Below are 1,292 nucleotides of genomic sequence, written 5' to 3'. Positions count from 1 at the left end.
CCAGTTCTGTAGGGTCTGTCCTTGCCCAGTGTTATAAACGGCTTTGGGTTGAAGAGGTATTTACGCAGGTCTCCAAGAATGCCTTGGGAAATTTCGCTTTGTAAAAGGAGCTATAATCTGAGTTAGTGCTGTCGTGTAAGAAAGGGTTGGAAGGACATCATGGTGTGGGAGAGGATGTTATTAGTGGAAGTATGGCAAAGGGAACAGTCGTGGCTGAAGGAAAGTTACTACATTGATGACTTTGCTATTCAACTTAACTTCCTCCTGCATCTTAAAGACTTATCTATCTATCCTAGTAACTTCCATCTGAAGTCAGCAGGAGCAGAATCGGGTCCCTGTACATCTAAACCTCTTGTGTTTTTCAAGGTGTTGTTAGGCTTAATGCCAGTGAAGGGATGGATTTAAGGAGCTGCCTTCTGACGCGTACCTGGTTCATACTGAAGTTGTCCTCTACAGACATGGCTGTGTGTATGTGTGATACGTGAGAAAGGCAGAATTTGGCCCTGAATTTGAGAAATCAATTAAAATAGAATAGTAATGTTACTTGTAAAATAGACTTACGTAGCAGTGATACTGTGGAAGAGCTGTAGTTTGCAAGGAAGTCTGCAATATTGTTAAAATAAGATTAGGAGAAGTTTCCAAAACGTGGCAGCAACAGCAATATGCCTTTCTGTAGTTAAAAATTGCTGCATTTGCAGGATAAACTTTTAATAGCTTATTAATCCACTAAAGCCACTGTTTTGGAAGATGCAACAGTGGGCTTTTTTGTGAGGGGGGGTGGGGTGGTTATTTTTTTTTAATGGTAACAGCCATCTGTAAATGCATGGGCTCTTATTGTAGCCATTTTTAAAGCAGTTTGTTCTTTCTGAGGGTTAGATGCAGTAAGCTGAGAGGCCCAGACAAGACATCTATGTTTCTGGAAAGTATGGAAAATAGGTGAGACCTTGTAGAGAGCTAAAAATAGGTAAGCTTGCAGATTCAGGGCCTGAAGCTGATAAATCCATTATGTGACTTCAAGTTTTGAGTTAATAATCTGCACTAGAAAATAAGTATTTTCAGTTAATAAGGTACTCTTCCAAATTCATCCTCACAGAAAACACAGGCTGCATTATTGTTGGTATAGGGTTTTTTTTCCCAAGATTTAATCTAATTTTTCATTAATTGTTTTATTCGCTTCTTATTTTTCAGGAGTCTTTGAAAAATCCTTAGTGGTCATGACATTGTTACAAGTGACATAAATTAGCCAGTGGCTCAGAATGATGGATACCCAGAAGACTACAAATGGTTTGCAA

General features: G+C 39.0%; 1 protein-coding gene across 1 annotated transcript in view; it reads left to right on the top strand.

The window, feature by feature from the left end:
- Nucleotides 1–1,281: 1,281 nt before the first annotated feature.
- The window catches only part of USPL1 (ubiquitin specific peptidase like 1), a 10,418-nt gene continuing 10,407 nt past the window's right edge, over nucleotides 1,282–1,292 (top strand). The window contains exon 1 of the mRNA XM_010147917.1: nucleotides 1,282–1,292. This exon is cut by the window's right edge and continues 55 nt beyond it. Within this exon, the coding sequence (XP_010146219.1) occupies nucleotides 1,282–1,292 (11 nt within the window).

The sequence above is a fragment of the Eurypyga helias genome, unplaced genomic scaffold (assembly GCF_000690775.1).
Source record: "Eurypyga helias isolate BGI_N326 unplaced genomic scaffold, ASM69077v1 scaffold10600, whole genome shotgun sequence".
Classification (NCBI taxonomy): domain Eukaryota; kingdom Metazoa; phylum Chordata; class Aves; order Eurypygiformes; family Eurypygidae; genus Eurypyga; species Eurypyga helias.
Note: the sequence above shows the minus strand (reverse complement) of the source record. Positions and strands in the feature narration are given on the sequence as shown.